The 22,473-nt window shown below is 32.4% G+C and overlaps 3 protein-coding genes across 5 annotated transcripts; all 3 read right to left on the bottom strand.

Moving 5' to 3' along the window:
- Positions 1 to 710: 710 nt before the first annotated feature.
- On the bottom strand, positions 711 to 1,300 carry LOC136346787 (uncharacterized). The gene is made up of 3 exons (XM_066296229.1): positions 1,069 to 1,300; positions 941 to 1,009; positions 711 to 874 (listed from the first exon to the last, which is right to left on the bottom strand). Exons 1-3 carry the CDS (start codon positions 1,163 to 1,165, stop codon positions 717 to 719), a joined length of 324 nt encoding a protein of 107 aa, XP_066152326.1. The 5' UTR covers positions 1,166 to 1,300; the 3' UTR covers positions 711 to 716.
- A 2,015-nt stretch (positions 1,301 to 3,315) lies between these two features.
- Positions 3,316 to 17,249, bottom strand: LOC136346737 (uncharacterized). Of its 2 annotated transcripts, none has more exons than XM_066296114.1 (15): positions 16,912 to 17,249; positions 13,892 to 14,128; positions 10,651 to 10,863; positions 10,268 to 10,493; positions 9,981 to 10,193; positions 9,260 to 9,926; positions 8,078 to 8,147; positions 6,919 to 7,383; positions 6,603 to 6,864; positions 6,112 to 6,504; positions 5,277 to 5,683; positions 5,001 to 5,220; positions 4,762 to 4,948; positions 4,416 to 4,711; positions 3,316 to 4,362 (listed from the first exon to the last, which is right to left on the bottom strand). In XM_066296114.1, the coding sequence occupies exons 1-15, from the start codon at positions 17,107 to 17,109 to the stop codon at positions 4,214 to 4,216; spliced, it is 4,203 nt and encodes a 1,400-aa protein (XP_066152211.1). In that variant the 5' UTR covers positions 17,110 to 17,249; the 3' UTR covers positions 3,316 to 4,213. The 2 variants fall into 2 exon arrangements, with proteins under 2 accessions (XP_066152211.1, XP_066152210.1); XM_066296113.1 differs by having other exon boundaries at positions 10,244 to 10,493.
- Positions 17,250 to 19,234: 1,985 nt separating this feature from the next.
- On the bottom strand, positions 19,235 to 22,107 carry RpL29 (ribosomal protein L29). 2 transcript variants are annotated; one of them, XM_066296231.1, is made up of 4 exons: positions 21,967 to 22,107; positions 21,692 to 21,773; positions 21,569 to 21,633; positions 19,236 to 19,432 (listed from the first exon to the last, which is right to left on the bottom strand). In XM_066296231.1, the coding sequence occupies exons 2-4, from the start codon at positions 21,726 to 21,728 to the stop codon at positions 19,301 to 19,303; spliced, it is 234 nt and encodes a 77-aa protein (XP_066152328.1). In that variant the 5' UTR covers positions 21,729 to 21,773; positions 21,967 to 22,107; the 3' UTR covers positions 19,236 to 19,300. The 2 variants fall into 2 exon arrangements, with proteins under 2 accessions (XP_066152329.1, XP_066152328.1); XM_066296232.1 differs by lacking the exon at positions 21,967 to 22,107 and having other exon boundaries at positions 19,235 to 19,432.
- Between the last annotated feature and the right edge of the window lie 366 nt (positions 22,108 to 22,473).

The raw sequence follows: 22,473 nt of genomic DNA on the forward strand, positions 1-22,473 counted from the left end.
AGTCTTTAAGGAATCGCAGGGTACCACAATTGCATAGTATAGTTAGATCCTTTGGGAAGAATTAGTACCGTTTACACAGGTTGAGTGCAAAATGCGAGAATTTTACCAAATTGCAGTATTACTTTGAAAATGGTCGGCAGTAATGCGATGGGTTTCAAGTTTGGTAGTTTATTTCTACCGTTGCTTTTAAACTAGAGTATTATGTCGCCTATTTTAGGAAAGTGATCTTGAGTGATTCGGGAACTTCTGCATTACACCATTTGATAAACTTTTACCTACAGGGTGTCAATTTGAAAACTTCCCACCCCTATTATCTCGAAATACGATAGATTTTTTAAAACATAAGTTATTTGTGAGGGTTGCACTAGGTAGTAAAGGATTGAAAGAGACGCAGGGAATTCTACATATAAATATTTCCCCTTCGATAACAAAATCTATCCCGTTTCGAGATAATAGGGGTGGGAAGTTTTCGAATTGGCATGATTATGTATGTACCTTTTACCGGTAAATGTGGCCAGTGAAGATCTTGGTATAAAAAGATCTAAAAAAACTTGCATGTACAGCTTGTAAAGTCAAAATGTAGGGCTACTTATGTGAAAGGTGAGAACTTGCTTTTTCTTCAGCCCAAAATTAAAAAATTTAATAAGCAAAGAGAATTTATTTTCCGTGTTCGACTCGCTAACTCAATAACACTTGCAAAAACTACCTACTTGAATTTAAATATAATCAACGGGGTACGGAGGAGGCAACTCGTAACTTGATACGGCACTGGCTTTGGATAAAGTCGAATACAGTGGTGGCGCCAAGTTTTTATACGATTGTTTTACGGTAAGTAGATCTTCGTCACGAGAACGTTCCCTCATACGATTAATAACTAAATCCAGAAACAATTAATTAAATACAATATCTAAATGACAATACAACATTTTTCAAATCTTACTTGTTATATCTCCATCTTCAGAGAAGATTAGCACTCTCGAGTCTCTTCTCTTGAAGCAATTTTCACTGACTGAAAATAACAATTGAAATTAGCAATAACTGCTTCTCTCATCTTTAGAAGGAGCCTACCAATTTGGCATATCTTAACACTGCCAAGTATTAATACCACAAAGCACGCTAGGGCAACCAGCACCCAAAAGACCTTTTGAGTGTATACTTTAATCATGGGAATACTCTAATTGATCTTAAATAGAATTTTAATAATTTTTTTAACGAATTATGTATTCAGTTCTGCCGAAACTGACTGAAAATATCGAATTGAAATCTCCCTAACTTATACCCACAAACACATCTACAATGCGTATTTTTAACTTACGTAGATGGGGATTAAAGATAAGTCAAGATTTTATAGGCAGCAGATGGGTTTGCCAATTACATACAGATCTTGTGCTATAATGATAAGAATCAGTAATGGTTTGTAGATACAAAAAATATTGTTTGAATACCCCGAATTCGGTAGGTTCATAAGTACAATTGAGTAATCAAGTGAGAGGTTTCTAAGCTATTAAACCATCTAAGTTTTTTTCATCAGCACTTCCTGTAATTATGGATGTGACTCAAGAGTTCGGGGTCGATGATTTGAGGATTTAGCAATCCAAGATCCCATGTCACTAATGTCTGTGCGACTGTTGGGAAAGCAAATATTGCAGCAGGATTTGAGGTATTGAATAATATTGAACAATGGGACTAACATTCCGAGGACATTCTCATTGCTTGTACTCTCGACCTGTAGATTCGAGGTAGTGCAGGTGTTTCTTCCTTGCGAATAAACTAAAGGCCAGCTCCCAGTTTCTCATAGAAGAAGTACATTTGTCCAAGCTGAGAGATTCTATTAACCCTCGTGAATCATGGTTAATAATATATATAATTAATAATTATATATTCTTGTCATTACGGTTGAAGTAGTTCAAATTAGTTCAGCTTATAGTTAATTTGAAATGTCAACCAATATCCCTTGAAAATCTTGGAATGATATTTCGGTAAGAAATATATAAGTGGAAGCAATGGAAAACGCTTCAAGATGCCATGTAGAATTTTTTTATACAGGGTAATTCATTAGGAATATGACATGGCAAAACCTGAGATAGGAGACCTCAAGTTATGACGATTGGACCGAGCACACCTTATACCTATGTTGCATGTTTCACAATTGCAGGGTGTTGAAGGTTGAATCTTTATTTTAAAATTCTTTAATAACTTTTTGTATTACCAAAGCTTCAACACCAAAATTGGTATAGTTAAATTTTGTAAGTGCCACGTAAGAATTTTTATATAACTTATATGTGACTCTTAATGGGCACTAGGTATAACCCGCCGATTAGATATATTAGATTATATTTTTTACGAGGACAATTAAGATCACATTGTATTCAATATAATGAAGTGTCTAATTTTACTCGAAAAGGTATTCCCTTTTAATCCATCTCCCTTCGTTTACGAGATATTCCGTGCCGTAGTATTTAAGGGATAGGTTGTAACTAGAGCCCTATAGGAGCAACATAAAATTAGATTAAAATTCTACTCGACGTTTTATAAAACCTAAGTATACCAATTTTGGTGCCCATGCTATAAAAACACAAAAATTTATTAAGGAATTTTCAAATAAAATTTCAACGTTTCGCATCCTGTAATCCTGATTCTGAAACAAACAATATTGTTATAAAGTATGTTGATCCAATCGTCGTATCTTAATATCCCCTATCTAAGGTTTTGCCATGTCTCATTCGAAATGAATCACCCCGTATATGGCAGACCAATGAAATACCTTATGTATTTCCCGAAACTATTGATAGCACGATGTCAAGTTTAATTTATACTTCTAGAAATCTTGGCGATGGCAAATTTTAAAAAATACAACCGATACAACACATCTTTTGTGCACTGCGTTATTTAAATTGTATTTCTTAGCCAACTACACACTTTTATCACGTGATTGACATCTCCACAGGATCGTATTTTGCACGGTACTTTCCTTAAGAAAATAATATTGTATTGTACGGCTCTTTTCCGAAATGATTATGGAATACTGACGATTTTCGTTTGAATTGAAACATTCCTATGAACTTGTACGTTTTAAAGCTTCCTTTTTCAAATACAAGAAATTTCAATTCATTATTCAATGTAAACATTTTTTCATCACCTTCACTTTTCCCTATATCTCTAACCATTTTGGAACTATCCGTAAAACTAAGTTAGAAAATACCACAAAAAAATAAAAGTTAGTGGACTATTTCTAATTAGCAAAAAACCTACCTTATTCCCAAGAAACGCCTGGGCAACAAGCACACTTGAATGAAACATACCTCAAACAAGAAATAAAAACAAATATTATTTATTCTGATGTATACGTAGTTAAAATATATTATTATGAAACATATTTTGGTATTCAATAATATTAAAACATTCGCATTGCATTATACATAGCTGGCGTTTATTCGAGCCCAGTGATCTGAGTATTAAAAAATATATGTATTACAAGAAAAACATTGTTTAAACATAACCATTTAAATGTTTGGACATTTTTGAGAACCTGCTTTTCATCACTTTATCAGTAGTCTGCAGATTTCCATTCACAGATAGTTATCTACTTTCTTCCTTCTGCCACTTAAAGAAACTATTTTTCATTTAGTTTACAGTAAGGAAAAACGCCAGCAATGCCATAAAACACAAATATTATTGTTGTCTAGCAGTTAAAGTGTTTTTTTAGCAAAATGCACCGTCAATTACAGTAAACTGGTGCTGATTTCTAGTATGAGAAAAATGAATTTCTAATTTTAGGACTCCAATTATATCACTTTGCCCCTAAAAGCTTCAGTTTACAATACAGAAATGTTCAGATCCGCGAATGAACTGCCGGCTATTATAATTTGAAATTCAACTATTTTGATACTTGAGATTCTTTATCGAAGACATTAAGTTGTTGCACTTTACAATTATTAGATTTGCCGAAAGCATTGTGAGCTAAAACCATTGTCAACGCAGCATCTTATCATAAAGCGATTCTAAATAAATTTATAACTTAATAAATAAAAGTCGCAAAAATGTACTTTATAAAATATGTAAATAAAATTTGTTCTTGATTTGATGTCAAATACCTCAGTAATGATTAGGTGCTAAATCGTTCAATAACGTTTCGCGTAAAGTACAGCCTAACGTATCACTCACACGTCATAATTAGTATTTAAATATATTTTATATATTACATGCTCATTGCTTAAGCAACTAGGGCGCTTGATGGCGTTTGGTTCAAACCACATGTTCCGTCTCCCCTATAAACTCTATAGTAACCCTGTTCTCCCCAAAATTTGCCCCAAGAATTTTTCACAATCCAAAAAGGCAGTGTTTTGTTGAACAATTTATAAGCTGAAAAATTAATCAAATAGTGTTTCAAAAATTTGCCACAATACAACACTTACTATCGACACCATATCCAACAATCAAAACCCCATGATCCAGGTTATTAGGACTACACAGTACTTTAAATGGATGAGACACGCCACCCAAATAGAACTGCATAGCATTAGCATTGATGGCAATGGAGATAGGGCCCTTAGCCACCAACCATTTAGCCATATGTTTTTCGTTCTGGCTAATATTCACAGCGCTAACCAATTTCACTTTAATTTTGTTGACGTTGAAGTTGCACTTGTCATCTATTCCTTCATATGGATAGTCTGATTCGGTTTCCAGGCCACCCAACTGCTCTATAACCCTGATTAAACCTCTCATGAATGTTTTAAATAACATCGTTTTTATTCGTACCTATAGGCAGAGTCCATTAATCCTCCATTACATCCCTGATCTATTTTGTCGCAATCTACTAATTCTTGTTCAGAAAACTCTAATAGTTTATCATGTGCAATAGCATATTGGCCCTCGACGTTTCCAGTGACACTAAATGCCCAACAACTGCCACATGCCCCTTGATTTTTCACTTCAGTAACAGCCCCTATAAAGCTACCCTTAAAAATGACAACACAGAACAGATAGCAACTATTGACCTTTTGTTCGCCAATCAAACTCCGTAGGAATCGCAGTAATATCTGGAATTGACGCCTGGGTGAAAGATATTTCATTTTCATTTTGTAAATCCGGTCTATATCCGTGCCTCTTAGAAAACTCTTCTTCAGTAAAGTCTGCAAACTCTGTGATGCCATATTCCGCTGTGCCCATCTCTTTTTCATTAAGACGAGCGATTTTATCTATGTTATTCTTGAATACCTGGCAACAATCACCATATTAACAATGATTTTTATCAAAAAACTAAACTTATACACCTTTAAACGATATTTATATTCGTCTTTGCTTTTATAGGTCTTATTAAACTTTTTAACAAATAACCCAAATGCCTGTTTCTTTTCTTTCTCCGATTCGTATTTCACTGTTTCTCTAAACGTATATTTTTGGTCATCATTTTCACACTTAATAGTGTATTTTGTACCCAGCAGAATATCGAATTGGTCTTGGATTGTAATAGCACACATAAGACTCTCACATGGCATATCTAAGATACCGCAATTGGATATTTTTGCTATTACGACGTCACCTTCAGAATCGGAATTAAAACGAAAACTAAAAACTCCAGTTACGTATTGGATTGTAAATACTCTCTTTGATCCCGTTTTTATGGAAAGTCCTTGCAGAGCCTTCCTTACAACGTTGGCCACATCTCGGTATAGCCCACCTAAAAAAATTATGTTGAAAATAAAGAATTATATTTTCTTATGAGCAAGTAGTAAAATGGTCGATTTTACTGCGCCAGTTTGAAAGTCACTCTCCACTTAAGTGGGTTTGTACTAAAATGTAAGATTATAAATCTTTATGTCAGAAACTGAAATTTTCATAAGTACAATCATGGTAGTCGTCAACGTTCAACTAACCGCAACATGCCAAAAATCACATATTAATCAAAAATCGTACATAAATGTATGATTTTGCGCAGAGTAGCCGAATGACCATCGACAAAAAATTATTTACACACACATATTACGCTAAATACTTGCGATGAAATATTTATTATTTAAGTGTGCGCTATATTCAAATTCTAGTTCTCATTTCAAGATAAATGGAAACTACTACTTTGTATCTCTTATTTTAACATTTAAATCTTACCATTTTCGTGTTCAAACATCCTACCCAGTGGGGTATACCGGTGCTCTACAGCTTCCCTTTTCGATTTAAAAGTTTGCTCTGCCTCCCCTTCACAATTTACTCGAGTCTGAGTAAAATTAACCCAAGGCTTCTCCCAAATGGAAAACGTGCATATGCGACTTGGACTTCCTTCGAGTTTAATGCAATTATTCGATTCAGAGACCTTCGATTTCGAGCAGTTTGAAGTGGTGATTTCCGCTTTAATTTTTATTAGACTGCCTGCCACCACTTGAGTGCTCGATTCGAGAATGTTCACTGTGATGTATTTGTGGTCGGCGGATGATGTGGTGTCGAGATGCACAAGGGCCCTTTGAAGGTAAATTAGGGCCTCATCTTCGGGCAAATTTATTGGGCCTGAAAGGGGATTAATGAAGACAATACAAAAGGTGTTGATATAACCATTTTCCATAGGAAATACTATACATTTAAAAAAAAACAGTGTACCCACTTACATCCAGCACAAATACTCCTAGTTCTAGAAGTCGGTTTGTTCTCAAAAGAAAATTTTTTCTCGCTGCATGTGATATCGTATATTGTCTTGTTCAACCAAGGCTGATTCAAAACTTGAACGGTGCAAATGTCCGGGTCAAATTCTTCCAATAGATCGCATGTATCAGCAAGTTTGTTGTCAGTCTTCTTGCATTTTGTGAGACCTATTTTCGTTTCGATAACGTATTTATTCCCAGCCACCACTTGAAAAGAGGCGGAAACCACCTACGAAATATCAAAAGAATTTCTCAATTATATCATTTTATTGCAGTATTTTACTTCAACAATTTTATGTTTGTTGGGATGTTCAGACGTAAAATCTAGATGAAGCAAAACGCTACTCAGGAACTTCTTGACATTCGGATCATCCACGCTTAGTGGAGAGATACCACCCAGAATTTGTCGTCTATACCGACTGTAGTTGGTTCTATTTCTGTCATTTTCGTCCTTTTTAATATTTTGGCATTGCGACTTTACTACTTTAGGGTTGGAGTAATCGTCATCTACGTGGACTTGCACTTTACAGATCTTGGTCAGATTGGTAAACAGTTTCTCTCTGCAACTTTCGTGATGCTCGTGTTCCTGGCATTGCGATATGCCCAAACGGAGGATAATTTGGTAATACGTTCCTTCAAGTTTGAGTTTTTTTGCTCCCAGTATTTGTAAAATGACTCTCTTATGGTTATCGTCATCGATGTTATCTAGCGAATTGGCGGCAAAATCGGCCAAATCTCTTACTATTATCTGAAATAGCATTTTTTTTTCATAAAGTATGTATTAGATGGAAACAATAGTAATAAAGTTGAGCTAATTCGAACATGTCTCAAATGGTGGTTAGGAAATTTTAATAAAAATATTTCGCTTTTTTATAAAATCCAAATCGATCACCTAAAAACGTTTCACCAAACTTAGTTAAGGTGTATTCATAGAATTAATGGACATCATTAATTCCCCATATTTGTACATTCGCATGCTGGCGTAACTCTAAAGGATGAGTTAAATTGATAATATTGTACGTGGGATGTCAAATTAAACCGTGTTTAGACTTAAGCTTAAATTGTAAATCTACGGAGAATAAGGAGGTTAGTACAGCATGCTAGAACAGTATTTTATGAAATGTACATAAAAAAAACAATCAGGTTTAAAGTATTATTCTAAGTGGAAATACAAAAAAAGGTTAGATCTATGATCAAAATTTTTGACAAACAAGAAGGGGCCCGTCTGTAAATAAGGCTGAAACTTGAACCCTTTGATGGTGAAAATGTTTTTTTGGGGTCATATTATTAATGAGCTTTTCCATCAAGTCTTTCCATATACCGGGTCTACCTCAAGTTTCAACAATTTATATGGAAATTGACTATAATTTAAACTGACGGCGTTTTCTTGATTTGGTCCTAATAATATGCTTGTTAAAAGATTTAATTATAATATGACCTACCTTTTCTTCTGGCGGCACTTTTTCCAACTGACCGACTGATCTTTTCCACTTTCTGTCAGATTGTTGATTCCTAAACAAATACGGATAATTTAAAAAACTGAAACAGCACTCCTTAATTTAAGCTGATTCTTTAAGATTTTACGTCTTTTAGAAACACAAAAAATCTGGCTATTCGAAATTAGTTACAATGTGATCCGGCGAACTTAGGCATGGTATCCCTAACCTGAAAGGTCATATCGTAGGTGACCAAGCATAAAGAGATAATCAAAATAATGTTAGAAGGGAAACCACCAAAGAAAAGGCCATCGCATCGTCCACTTAAATACGCGAATTATTAGATATTCTGAAATTAATTTTAATCATAAAACTGTTTCATTGCCAACCATTAAATTTTTATGATATAAGAACCAATCAAAAAACATCTTTTAATAATATAAACTAAATACTTGATCATTATTATATAGATATAGGTTCATCTACTATTTTACTATAAAAAAGGTATCCCTACCTTATTCTAATCGATATCTCTGGCTGCAAATAAATTGCAATTTTGTATATCAATAGTATAACAATTTAACTAACAGTTTTGAGACTTAGATTTCTGAGAGATGTTTCACATAGACTCGTCGAGCTTCAATATATTTTGTAAAAAATTTTCCATACCTTTAAATTCAATATAAAAAAAATGAATTATATCTAACTCAATAATACTTTTATTTATAATAAATTACGATGGCAAAAGAAAAAAATTATAGCAAAGTGTTAAATTTGGCAAATGTGTGCAAGTTCTGTCAAATTTAGATCTAAATTTTATCTCTGCCTGAATAATGACAACAAATTAAATTCAATTTAAAAAAAATATTATTTTGAACATTATTTTGACCCGGCCCTTTACCACCGCTTTCTTTTAAAATGGACAAATGCGCTGCAAATGAGCATCCAATTTATTATTTGTTTAATAACGCTGATTACAGACAATGACCAGAAACTATTACCCCTCAGTCAATTAAACTTACACGTGTTCGTTTATTATTGCAGTGCCCATTTTGATGCACCGGATGAGCACACTTTTTCTATTTAACCAAAATTTAAATTCGTGGTGGTACATGTTACAACCATTATTTAGATAACACAACGCATAAAAAATAAGAATTACAATTCTAATCAAAATAAATTTCTTACCTTAAATATGCACTTCTCTTATTGCGCCTCCTGTTATCAGCTTCAAAGCTATCTCTCAAATCACTAGAGTTCCAATTCGTTTTATTATCTGATTTATTCTTACTTTTCTCATCAGATTCTAAAATGTCTTCCGACTTATGTTCCGCCACTGGTTCAGTAACAAAAACATTATTAGTTTCTGTAACTCGAGTAGTCTCTTGTTGAGGATTTTCCGTCTTCTCTTCTGACGAACTCTCACTTCTCGATTGCTCTAATGAGCTATTCTTTTTTTTCATTTCAATTTTTTCTTTACTTTCCTCTGAGGAGTTGTTATCAGATTTAGACTTTTTAGATTTGATTCCTTCTGAGGAGTTGCTATCCGACTCAGACTTGTTAGATTTGACTTCCTGTTCTTCCGCACTATTTTTGCTGCCTCTGACGTAGCGAATAAAGACGTCGTCGTCATCTATATAATGATTTCGAAAGGTCTCTCGACTAGAAAGCATGTCTGGAGCGTTGAATAAACCCGGATTGTGATTTGGAGATGTATATGTCATTACAACAGGTTCTGATTCCTCAATAATAGGCATTGAAACGAAGAGAGTGCGCATCTGCGGTTCTGGGACATTGTTTAATGGTTCTAACTTTAGGTTGTGGATCTGGGAGTTAATTACAGGAGGTTCATCGCCTGGAAATAATCACTTATAAATTTTCGCATATCAATGCAGATTTTTAGTCTTACCATTAATAGTTTCCCGTTGCGTGAAACGAGGGGATAACTGTTCAGAAACTTGAGTTTTCCGTGAAGTCTCAGAAGGAGATTCGGGTAAAATTTGGGATTCTAAGTAAGCCAAGAGACCAGCATCAAATTGCTGGTCTAAACTGCCAGTTTTGGCCATGGCATCGTAGTTTGGACGATATGATCTTGGCTTATTTGGATTTCGAAAAATCAAATCTATAAAATATCCGATGAAAACGATAAATTTCAAACACAGCCACGCAAACCTTTATGAGGTATAATTTCATTACTTATATCATTTCTCTCATTTAGAGCCATAAATTCCTGCGAAACTGTACAATTATTCTTAATAATTTGCTTTTTTTTGCTAATCCACGGTTGTTCAATAAAGACCACCTCGCAAATAAAGGGGTCAACAGTAGCATCTAATGTGCACGGTGCGGACAAGTCGGCATCTTTAGTACATGTGGTTCCTGCGACGTCTGCGAGAAGGATATATTTTACGCCGGCAACTATCTAAGGATAAAGTTGAAATTGTTATAAAAAAATCAATAAATAGAAATCGATATTTTTCAAGAAAGTTAAGGAAAAAAATTAATAATGCAAAACTAAAACTTAAATGAGATATTGTAGAAAATAAATTCCCGAAAAGCAACTTTAAAAATGCTCTTACTTGTTGCTGTAATCTCCTAATATTTGTTATTTTGTACCGATTGGTTTTTTCGCTTTCAATGTGTTTAATGGCAATTTTAACTAGTTCATCCACCCCTTCAACATCTTTATTCAAATCGAAAGGGCAGCCTAGACATGGGATGGTTTCTCTTCTTACTGCTACAAAGTCTGGGTCTTCCTGTTCTGGAGGCAGAGCTTCATGGCTAAGGTTTAACTAAAAATTTATTTCTTTACTCAAAGTATTGTTAAAACAAAATCCAACAAACCTACTACAAAATTCTTGACACCACCAACACACCAACAAAACATTACTACAGGGTTATTATTCACACACCACGTTTGTCAAAAGTTGAAAATTTAGAATTAATTTAACTTCGACGTGTACTTTTTTTTAAATATTTACAACTTCCTGTCACTTCTGGTTTAACCGGAAATAGCTGTCAACTTACTTATTTAAACTGAGTCCCCCAGCAAATTATTTTATTTTTAGATCCTGCGTAATATTTTAGATACATTTTCTATATAATCTCCTGTACCTAACCTTTATAATTTTTAGGATATTTAACCTTGAATTAAAAATATACCACCATAATGAACAATTTTAAAATTACATATCTCTGCAGTTATTACAAACATAATCTTCATATTTTGCAGAATGTCAATATAGAGTTTCAAGTTTACATTTTTGCTATTTTTATGACTTGGTATTGCACAAGATGCGCACCAAAACTCAGGTCCAAACATTCACATTTTGTATGTCGCAGAAGTCTACTTTTTTAAATGGGACACCCTATAATTTTAAGCATTATCAAGTAGAGAATGTAATTCTCTATCAAACTGTATCAGGGTTATCTATACTTAATCCAAACCTTTTTAAGTGAAACTAGTAGTACATATTCATTCTGGCAAGTTTTTATTCCTCACGTAATTATTGATCATGGAAAAATAAATAATGCATTGTCCTATCATAGAAGTTATTGAAAAAATTTTTAAATTATTAAAAAACTTACCAGAATGTACATTTAGTACTAAACTACTACTAGTTTCACATAATAAAACATAATTATTTTGAAAGTAGTTTGGAATAGATGTGGGTAACCCCGATACAGTTTGACAGTCAATCAAATTGTCTAGTTAATACTACTTGACTTTTGACTTTGACAGTCTGTATAATACTAAGGCATATAAATAGCAAAAGTGTAAACTTAAGACTATGTATTAATTAACATTCTCTGACATATGAAGATTAAGTCTTTAATAACTGCTGAAATATGCAATTTTAAAATTGATCATTACAGAGGTACGTTTTTCATTCAAGGTCAAATATCTCAAAGACGATACTTTATAAAGAAAATGAGTCTGAAATATTACATAAAATCTAAAAATTAAATAATATATTATATTAGAGGTTTTATTTAAAATAAGCAAGTTGACAGCTATTTCCGGTTAAACCGAAAGTGACAGGAAGCTGAAAATATTTTTAAAAAATTGTATACGTCGCAGTTAACATAACTTCAAATTTTCAAATTTGTATCACTTTTAGATTCTAGTAAACTTTTAATGAACGAGTTTGGTGAACAACCCTGTATAGGTATAACGTTTATCCTGAAGAGCAGTATCCCAATTGTAGTTTTTTTTAACTACAAATGGTTACACGTTAGAAAAAGTGAACCAAACAAGAAAAACCATTCCCTATTAGAACAACATTTAGACTTGTAAAACGTTTAACCTTGATATCCTCAGATTCCTGTTTGTAATTCACGCTGAATGGATAAAGGCCTACATATTTCATTCTATTCCCAACAAAATTAACGAATTTTAAAGTATTTTTATGCATGGTTTTTCGGTCAATGTCTTTAAACAACGCAATATATAAATACCTAAATGACCCAGTCCGCCATTCGTAAAACTATAAAATCATTGGACATTACTGGGTCATTACAGAGATTGCCGGCACGAAATGTGCATTTAAATACTTTAGTGCATAATGATCACTTGTTGTGTTCTCAGACACAACACTTTCCAAGTTAACAACCAATGCTTTGTTTATTATCAATTAGGAAATTGGATCGGATCTCGTTATAGCCGACCTCTGAAAGGTGAATCGCTTTTTGCATCAATGTTACTACTAATAAAAAGAAAGGTGATGACGCATTGTTAAAAATAAGACAATTGCTAATAAATGGCAACATCAACACATTTAGATTATTGAAAATAACGAACGGCACATAAAGAGATGTCTTAACAAATCGTGCAAAGATTGAATTTTGTATGGTTAATCCCTGGTTAATACCGTATAAGTTACTGTTATTAATATAGAGGGTGATTATAAATATCAATTACATGCGAAAGGGGGTAATTCTTTAACTTATTTCATGATTAAAAATTCATATAAAATAGATATATAGATAGGAAAGGACTCTATCTATCTACAAGGTGTTCAAATGAAAAAATAGAAAGTGAATACCGTTGATGAGTTATGAAATTGATGTTATGAATATTAGACGCATTTGAAACCGTAAGAACTACTGCGGGAGTATTCGAAAGAGTATTGACATCAATGAGAAGAAAAGCGGACGCATGTTGAGGATTGGAGATTATGTGCAACGGTGGCTGAAAAGTACTTCCCTTATTAAGGTTATAATTATTATTACTTGGGTTGTTATATAAGGTCAACTTGACTTAAATTTTTAAAAGGTAGTTCCAAAAAACTTTGAAAATTGTTAAAAATGGAGAATTACCCACAATAAATTCTAATTTCATTTAGCACATTAAAAATGTTTTTTATTTTTGTTCTCGATAACCGACGTAAATACAAAAAAAACTGTAAAAGACCAAAGAATTTCTAAATTAAAAAAAATACATATTTTAACACTTACTAGCGGTGTATCGCAAAAAAGTTCAAAAGAAAAAAAGGGGGTATGACCCTTGAGAAAATATCACCCTGTAGATTATCAAAACCATATGACATGCCCAACATTGTAAATTTTACAGGATAAACCATATTCCAAATTTTATTTAATTATTCCAAAAACTGCAGGAGCTATACAAAAAAAACTAAAAACTTTTGAAATTTGAACACCCTTTAGATAGGTAACGAAGCGTTTGCGTATGTTCATATGAATTTTTAGTCATGAAATAAATTTTAAAATTACCCCCTTCCATATGCATATGATATTTGAGAATACCCTATTATATATAAGTATACAAAGAATTTATCAATTTGGAATCTTCAATTTTACCTTGTCGATTACAGCGCTCTGATCTTCATCCGTTAAAGGTGCAGATTTTTCATTGTCGAAATCCTCGACAGTAACATCGATTTTGGGGTTGCATCGTACATCGCCCAATATCATATAAGAATTACCCGTTTCGCTCAAGTAAGAGTGGCATATAAGAATGGCATCGTTGCAAGGAATACCTGGAAATCTATTATTGCAGCTGACTTCAACTTCTGTAGTAGCTTCTATCACATCAGGCTGAAAAACGAAATGGCAGCATATACTAATAGAAATGAATTAGTCCATGGAAGTAACAATGTCCAATGATATATATGACTAACAGTCTTCAGACTTTAATATTGCTTTATGTTTTGTAACTTTTTAATGGACGATGCTACATCATCCTAAAATTTGAATGAACCAACGTAGGGGCCAACTGCATTCCTTGAACTGATTTACTAATTTAAGCTTCACTATCTCGTTAATTGAATAGGTACAGGCATATCCTCACAATACTTAAGTTTTTATTCAAATTGAGCCAAACCCGCCCCCGCGCTACTTTAAATGACGGAAGTACTTTTTTTAAATAAAATAAACATTTGCTGCGTGAAGGAAGCTGGGAAGGAAGTGATACATCAACAACAAAAGTTCAATTGCTCAACAGGCAGTTAAACCAGTTAAATATAATTAGCACCCTGTAAAGGGTCAAAAAGATTTTCCAAAAATAGAATTTTTATACACTTATGAACAACTGTAATAGACTAGACGCAGCAATATTTGGTTATCAGCAATAATGTCCTTAAATAACAATACGCCAACTTATTTTTATGACCTCTTGATATTTCCGAGGAATAACAAGATTAAGTGAAATTACTGGCTTTATAAATTTATATTGGCCTGATCACTAAATTAAAACATAATCAAACTGATATGGCAATTTCAAAATTAATTTAATTATAGCTGGTCAATTTAGAAGTAAATAGATCCACGACCTCTCTGATAAAGCTGAAAATCAACCTAGATTTACGAGCAAACGAAACTGTTCACGTGTTAGGATCCATGGCGGTAACTATGAGTTTACAACCAGCGGGCGTTTACCAATTTTTAAGGTCCCTCACTAATGGCAACAGCCTGCAAATTTACAATAACGCCCGTCGCTCTGGTCAACCGACATTAAGCTAAAAATAACACTTGCTGATTCTTTAAGCTTCTTTAATCAAAACACCTAATACAATGTTGTTCCACTTTTTTCGAAAAATAAAAAAATATATTTTATGCTAGTAAAACGTTCGATTTACCACAACATGACACTTTCGATCCAGGGAAAGATATTTACTCAAACTTTTTATTATGGAAATCGGTCATTAAATTAGCGTTATTATGTAACTAGTTACATAAGAAAAGCAAGTGTCTTCATTTAATAATTCAGCTGAGAAATGAAACCTGCACCATTACTGATTTATTGAATTGTATATTGAGTAGGTGTATTCAAAAGTATGTCAAGTTCTTGTGATTTTTTTTATTCTATAGCAAAAATTTTTAACAAATCAAACATGAAATTCACACAAAAGACCATAAAATGTATTGTTAACCTTTGAACAAACACACACACAGTACTACGTTAAGGGGTGGGAGTAAAAGTAGTTTTATCAATTCGCTATTACCGTCGCATTAGTTGACAATTAAATTATTTTAACACAGAAACGATTTACACGACAGCACAAAAAGGGGACCCTTTTGATGTCCTCAAATGTTTATATGGCACTCCATTGATAATCCGGATCATTAAATTCGAAATTTTTGTTTCATTTAAACACTTATTCATCACTTGCATTTTTTCATATCTTTAATTGTGATTGAATTATACATTTGTAATACAGTTCAACTATGATTGTGCTTTATCAAAATGCAATGTACTAAGAACACAATGAAAAAAAAAATTAATGTTAACTGTTGATATCCCATACAACTGTTTTTTAACTCATTTTTAATTTTTTTTTTCAAAAGGCCATATTTTCAAAAAAAGGTATATATATATATATATATGTATATCGATAAGAACAATGTTACAATTCAAATACAGTTTGAAAAAATGGAATATTATCAAGAAAAAGATATATATATTTTTTAAGAGAGCAAATTCTGAACTATGCTGATGTACAGATTTTTAACACAATAATATTCACAGTTTTATCAGGGTAAAGTCCTTGACAATAAGTAATCGAATTTTTTCAGTTCTTTTGAATTTGAAAAATTTAATCATAGTAATTATGTATCTGTTTATTTCTAGTGGCTGTTAAGTTGTAAGGTAGCAAATGAAAATTTTCTTCCTGTTATGTTTGAAAGCATGACTAAGGTAAGACACCATGATTATTTAAGGATAGTCCTAAATACCCCATGTTAGTTTATTCATAATTAGTATTCAGGATTGTAATATGTGTTGATTGTATTAGTATTTATCCATGTATTGGCAACTTTCAGGTAAACATTGAGTTTATGTATTAAAAAGCTCTTCAAAACCATATTCTCGAGCTTGGTAACTCTAATTCATATCTGCCCTTCCCAGAAGAGGTTTTGTGGTTGAACAATTAATAATACCAGACATAGATATAGGTGGTTGAAGTCTTTTGTTAAGGGCAGGTCTGAAAATATTTTATTATTAACTTCTCCTGTTGTTTGTGAGAAAGCATTATATAGAGACTGCAAATTAAAATTGTGCGGTCATTCAAAATTTTGAAAATTTTCAAAACATGGGGGCATCAGTATAATTTTGCAATTGGAACATAGGACTAAATTTTATTTGCTAGTATAAATTGTAATGACTTAAGTAATCGATTATAGATATTACACTAATTTACCGATTTCACACATTTTTTCATAGTGGTCAAAGGTTTTTTGAGCCTACACAAAAATGTTTTTAAACTAAAATTATTGTATACATTTCTTTTTAGTTTGACTTTGACAGCTACTGGTAAGTGGCCTTGGTATTTAGCTCAAAAAGCCCAGAAATGTCTGGATATGGAAGAAATATGACATCTTACCTTTCTATGAATATTCAACAAAGAACCCTTATTGTAGTTATAAACATTATTGGGATTTACATTTAAATGGTGCAATATCGTAGAAATAAGCGACTCCGAATTAACGTTCCCGAAACCTTCTATGCTAAAACCACTGTTTACAAGCAAAATTGAAATATAAAACGACAGTTGAATTCTTAACATCTTCGATGATGCCATTGTCACCACGGCATATCACCGTACACTGAAGTAGACCTATTAATAACTACGTCTTGTTTTAAATAATGCGCATTAATACGAGTAATATTGGCACAGCCTATTTCTACTGAGAAGGATGTGACGATTGTGGCCACAAATATGTGAAGTATTTATTTGATTTGCTTGTCAACCAACCAAAACAAAACAAGGGAAGGGAATGTAAATACAAAACAGCTGATCTGAGAAGTGAGATAGATGGGACTAGACGTGTAGTAATGATTTCATAAAAGTCAAATAAGACATTGTCAAAATTGAGAAATTAATAGGAATGGACGAAATCAATGTCAATTATTATATAATTTTTGTCTTTATCGAAAAAATTGCAGAAATTTCTTTTGGTGTTAACAACGGTTTTAACGAACCAAAATTTTAGTCATATCAAGCAAGATTCACACGTGGTATAGGGACGCCGATTTGCTAGCACTTTCAAGTTTTCTTGATTACATATGTAATTGTTGCTTTAGGAAAGTGTCGACTGCATCTCTTTAATATGTTTTTAACAAATATTCAAATAGAAAAAGTTTTTGGGCAATACAACTCGGTGACTCGTTTTTCTACTCATTGGTTTCATCAGACCAGTTTGTGTACAAATTACGTATAAAAGTTACGTTGTAAGTCAATTTAATTTTCGGAAAATGAGATTTTATTAACTAAAATGAAATTACAAAGGTGTCTGATCGCAAAGAATACCGAATCCGTTCTGTCTCTTTTAGCGACCCGAGTCGTCGTCCAAAAAAAAAAACTATCCTATCGATACGCCGAATATCCTACTCAGCGTCTAGCAAGATGTGAGCGTTGGCATAACATATATCCTTCTAGGACATAGTACAGGATGTACCATTGAAAGCTGCATCCGAATCATTCAAGACTACGATCAAATTGTAAGGAATTACAGCTACAAGTCAATTTTGTTTTGAAGAACATACTTTAACGTTAAATGCAGACTCACCAAAACAACCCCTTTCGCGAGGGTGCATTTAAATTTAAAACAGCACTATAAGTCACGTGACACATCACTTGAAAGGGTTTTTAGTTCTGGTTGTTGCCATGAATTTTTTTTTTATTTTAGACTTTAAAATATAATAGATATACGTTGAAATTTTTGAAATGTTTAATTAAAATTTGATAAATCAAAAATGGAAAGGTTTTATATATAGCCACCTCAAATCTCATTTTAATTTGCCCAGTCTGAACCTACATTAAAATTTGTGAATTACGTTAGTTTATTATTTAACATGCAATCTAAAATTGAAAAACAATTACTTGCCAGCAATTACAATAAAAAAACACTTTCAAATGAGGTGTTCCACCTATAGTAACATTTGATATTCTAAACATAAATACACTCCCATGAAAGAGGGTTACTGCAATAGAACTGCATTTAACGTTGAAATATATTTCCCCCACTGTGGCAATAATTTCTAATATTTTGATCATAGTTCAAAACAAGGAGAGTGAAAAGTTTTCAATCATACACTCTGTACATTCGAATCCATGGTCACATAGGATGTATTCTGAAACTGCTGAAAACCACGAACAGGCATCAGCTTTGGCATTTTTTTGAAAATTATTCAAAATGTTTCAATGTGTTAACAATTCTTTTAAGATCGCATGCCCTGTAGTCGATTAGCTCCTTCCTTTCTACTTGAATGTTCGTTTTTGAAATTTGGCGAAAGAAAACACTTTTCTAACACATACACATCGCCAATCATCCACGCAAACACTTTTTCGTTTCTAACTTCACACGGCTGATTAACGACAATAGGTCTCTGCTAAATGAACTGTTAGTAGGTGAAAACATTTTGGGGTAAACTTACAGAATGGCAAAACTCAAGCTCGTTTACGGTGTTTCTTTCATCCCACACTACACTCGCATTAGTGCGTCTTTAGATGTATGTTTAGCCCATGCTACACACATACATGCCTGATGAAAACAATAAGTAGAAACATATACCGCTGCGATGCTCTACATCCCTTTTTCTTTCTGCCTTAATGCTCACTCATGACATTTGCACATGGTAATGGCAATGTTCCGGACATGTACAGTTACTCTCACAAATATTTTCTTAAAACAAATAAATTTCGTATCAACGAGACTTTAGAAAATAATTAACTGAAGTTTTTTCAAAAACCTTTATTAACTAATGTACATCTATTTCTTGGCCTTGGCCTTGGCCTTCGCCTCCCGGTCAGCTTTTCTTTGGGCCGCCACGGCTTGCTGTTTTTTTGCACTTAAGTTGTGCCTCTTCGAAAACTTCTGGTTTTTCAAGAATTTAGCATCCATCTAAAGAAAATTTAGTTATATTATCCAGGAATCCAAAATACTATACATATCAAATAAACAATAACTGTAAGTGCATTTTTTTGTTCACATGAAATGCGTGTTTTGTTTTATAGATACATGTAACAATGTATTTAACAAGAATTTCTCAAACTTTATCTATCCATTAGATAGAGTTCCTGGCAATTAAGCTAGTAGAGAAATGAAGCAGCGCCATGTACGTTGATGCAACCTGAGCGATGTACGTATGTGGTTACGTTATTAATAGACAACTGTTTCCTTTCATTGGAGGTTGTGGAAAAAAAGGAATATGGTTTAAAATTATATTTTGCTTGCAATGAACATGATGATTGTAGCATTTGAAAAAATGTGAAAGAATGTTATTAGAATATAAATAAAATTGAAAGTAATTTATGTTCTGAGCGCAGTTCCTTCAAAAATTCTTCAATATATTGGTAACACTTCGACAACTTTTCTTTCTTGGAGAAATCAACTACCTTGAAGAAGAAATAAAGTGTTCCATTTAAATTGAAAGTTGTTTTAATGTCCTCATATTGAGCCACCTTCATTAATTTACGCATTCTTTCAATTAATTTCAATCATATTCAAGAAATGAATTATTACTTTTGAAAATTCTAATGGTAATTAGAACAATTAGTTAATAATATCATAATTATTCTGAAATTTCGCTGACAACTCAAAAATTGGTTCGCCTGGATGTTACCAACAAATATTTGTCAACATATACTAGACTACATACACTACATATACTAGACAAATTAATATTTTGATTGTTACTCCAGGTGTGAAAGATATTAGAATTAAATATCTAAGACTATCAAGTAGTAGAAACACCACTAATTACTTTGCACTTCTATTTCGCAATAAGTTATCACATTCAATGAGGATACCACCCCTCAAGACATTCACCTTGAGATTTAATAAATGCCTTTTTTCTACTACATTTCATTGGATTTAATATCTTATTTATATTACATCTCTAGCCTTAAATTGTTCTCTCCACTACTAAAGGGTTTTCATATATAGGATGTCTCAGAAACGTTGTATCAAACTTTAAAAAGTTATAGGGAACACTGAGGTGAGCAATTTTTGCATAGAAATCCCTTGTCAAAAATGAGCCATAATAGCTCTAAAATCATTTTTATTCAAAAGACTTCAATATACAACTTAACTAAATAGAATAAAAACAAACGAAATAATTGTTTTGTCTGCTGATACAATATGGAATGATCACAATCTTAATACCGCATGGATTGAAACTCATCAAAACTGATTTACTTTTAACGTGCGAGCTAGTATTGTCGACGAATTTTTAATTGACCCAGTTCTGCTTCCACCTTGGCCAAATGGTAACAACTACCTAAATTTATTATTTATTAAATTTTAAATTTTCTGCAAGATGTACTTCCAGAGTTATGAGACAATACCCTCATTCCTGTGGGTATACGAAATAGAATACAGTTCGAACATGAAGGTACACATGTACATTCTGACCGTACTGTGCAAATCTTCTAAATCACCATTTTTATAGATGGTGGGTTAGACAAGACAGACCTATTAAGTGGCCAGCGTGAAGTCCCAATTTATATAAAAAGATTGTGGATTGTAATTTTGAACCTGTATTATAATTTTGTGATATTATCTTTAATAAAAGTAAAGTATGGAAACCTTTTGGTACCTTTGAACTAACTTCACGTTTTTTGAACAAAAATTATTATGAAGCCAAAATGGCTCATTTGGCTAGGAGCTTCTATGCAAATTGCATGCAATTGTTTATCATACTGACCATTATAATTTATTTAAAATTGGAACATTTTTAAGGAATACCCTATATATTAAATGTTTCTAAATATGTACTGTGTAATATCATTAATTTATATTTAACCTATAATTATCTAAAACATATCAGTATAGATACATTATAACAAATATAAAGAATGTATTATCTTATACTTTTTATATATTTTATGCTTGCATACTGATGACTTGTGCAAGATGAATGTTAAGATACATCGAAGATAAATAATACAAATTTACTTAAAACATGCTTCTAATATTTTAAGGGCTACTTAAGTATTTTTCTTATGATTGCAACAAAAAAATACTCCATAAACTTACCCCTAACGTGGATTCATGTAAAAATTTCTTGGGTTTTTTGATGCCATTTCTGTGGGCTTTGCGATCTAAAACAAAATTAAAATAAGTAGCGTCTAATGGTTTGAGAAATTATTTATTACATACTTTGATTGTGATTTGTATGATTCTTTGACTTTGCCATGATCTCAGCTACGTTTTCTGAGTACGAGGGTCCAAAACTCTCAAACTGCAAATGTAAGTAAATAGGTTAGTTAGGAAGTTCACTTAAAAAAGTCATTTTATTTTAGTAATATAAATTAAAATTGATACTCTATGAAATCTTTCACATTTAAACATGAAAATTAATTAAATAAGTTCACAGATTATTTAAAAAAAAAGAGATTTCCTTTAAAAATATTGGAAATCTAATTCGTCATTACCTTCGAAAACCTTTGGAAGAACTAGAGAGGGAGGTATATTGACATCGACACTTTTCGACTCTCAGATATTTGTATCGAGAAGGTAATCATTCTTAAGTTGCCAAAAAATAGGAGAAGAATACGAGTGGAATCTAAATTAATAGAGATTCGTCAATCTTTCTAATAGCATTATATAAGAAGGGAACCAAAAACTAAATGTGAGGATTATTACATAAATATACATATATATATATATTAATATATACATAATCTACATTTAAAACCTCTACTCTCGATTTGTTTTAGAAATTCAAGAATGGTGTATCGTGTTCTATTTTATCGGAATATGTAACAGCGTAAATAATATTTTTAGCGACGTTAATTAGTTAAAAAATGTAATTGGCCCTTTTAACTAGACAACTAATTTCATTCGATCATATGTAGCTATAGAATCGAACCTATTATGCGGATAATAAAAATACATACTAAAGTTTGAACTGGTCAAAATCGCATGTCGATATCTTTGTT

Source organism: Euwallacea fornicatus, chromosome 24 (genome assembly GCF_040115645.1).
Source record: "Euwallacea fornicatus isolate EFF26 chromosome 24, ASM4011564v1, whole genome shotgun sequence".
NCBI classification, from domain to species: Eukaryota; Metazoa; Arthropoda; class Insecta; order Coleoptera; family Curculionidae; genus Euwallacea; species Euwallacea fornicatus.